The sequence below is a fragment of the Alternaria arbusti genome (assembly GCF_024043155.1).
Source record: "Alternaria arbusti strain BMP 1465 chromosome Unknown scaffold_3, whole genome shotgun sequence".
NCBI lineage: Eukaryota > Fungi > Ascomycota > Dothideomycetes > Pleosporales > Pleosporaceae > Alternaria > Alternaria arbusti.
Window position 1 is genome coordinate 1,768,778 of NW_026249943.1, and position 1,330 is coordinate 1,770,107.

A 1,330-nucleotide genomic window follows, 5' to 3' on the forward strand; every position below is an offset into this window, starting at 1 on the left:
TTGGAGAATTTCCCGTCGGCGTTGCACTGTCCAGCAGTCGTGCTGTCCTTGGACGCCCTCAAGCACATTCTCGGGCAATCATCGACAAGGTTGTCCTGAAAACATCACGATGGTGAGCAAGTCAATCTTGAGTGTGAAGTGATACATGACGACTTACGATAACGCAGCAATGGCTGCCGTCTGGGTAAAGGCACTGGCAGTACGAAGCAACAACGCTGCTTACGCTGGCAAGAAGCACGGTAACAACAGTAAGACGCATGTTGGGCGTTGATGATTAGTAGGATGCAGTTGGGTTGGGTTGGGTTGGGTTGGGTTGTGGGTAGATGTGATGAGTGGTGTGATGGTGCTGAGGAGTGGAAGAAAGACCACGATCTTTATAGAGTCCAGCAGACTAAGAGACCGCATAACACGAGTCATAATCATATTTCGGCGGATTTACGAAGCACCCCACGGAGGGACGTGCATAGGTCACATTGGATCTGTTCAAGTAATCTCACGGAGTCTACCACAGTACGCTTGTTTTCGTTTGGAAAGGTTCATCATCGTATCAATTACACACGGTGCCAAGGCACACCGTCATATCAATTATTACACGCGGCGATTGCCGTATTCACAGAAAAGGGTTGAGATTGAATGGGAGCTTCCCAGCGATCGAGGTCCTAGGATCTCGAGAACTGAGGAAACTCAAGAGAAGGTACATTGTCACATTGACTGCCACAATACAAAGAGACGATTGCTTAAGAACTGCGCAAGGGCATCCTGACGAGCTCCCCCTCTACTTCGCGTTTCCAATGGTCCAATCCGTGCAGGAGCGGCGCCACGAAGCGTTCCATGAGCTAACGTCCGAGTACTTGCCACCAGCGTTGCACTTGTTGTCCGAGTTTCCATTGTCGATGCATCGGGCCACGCAGTCCTTCCTGATGCCGTATTGCTAGTACATCGTTAGATTCGGTCGCTTGAATTTCCTGTTTGATTCCACTCGGGCTATCATTGGCTTACAGTAACGCAGCAGTGGGAGCCATCCGCGTAGAGGCATTGGCACCATCCATCAGCGGCGACGGAAGTGATGGCGGCGAAGATAACCGCGGCGATGGAGAGTCGGACCATTTTGTCGTGGATCGAGGTGAATGAGTAGTTGAGTGTGATGAGGAGGTGTGTAAAACTTGTGGGTAATGAAGATGCTGTGTCGGTATGCTAGGTATCGAGAAGATCACTGTTGCTTTATATAGACGGCAAGATCATGTTCGTCTATCACAACAGAGACGACCCGGAGACGACCCACCAACCACACCTGGGTACCTTCCCGCCAAGGCCCGCATTTCATACGACC

The 1,330-nt window shown here is 50.8% G+C and overlaps 1 protein-coding gene across 1 annotated transcript; it reads right to left on the reverse strand.

Moving 5' to 3' along the window:
• Positions 1-775: 775 nt before the first annotated feature.
• On the reverse strand, positions 776-1,107 carry J4E86_003260 (uncharacterized protein; the record flags this gene model as incomplete). Its single annotated transcript, XM_051443816.1, has 2 exons — positions 776-931; positions 1,000-1,107. 2 exons carry the CDS (start codon positions 1,105-1,107, stop codon positions 776-778), a joined length of 264 nt encoding a protein of 87 aa, XP_051305311.1.
• Positions 1,108-1,330: the final 223 nt, after the last annotated feature.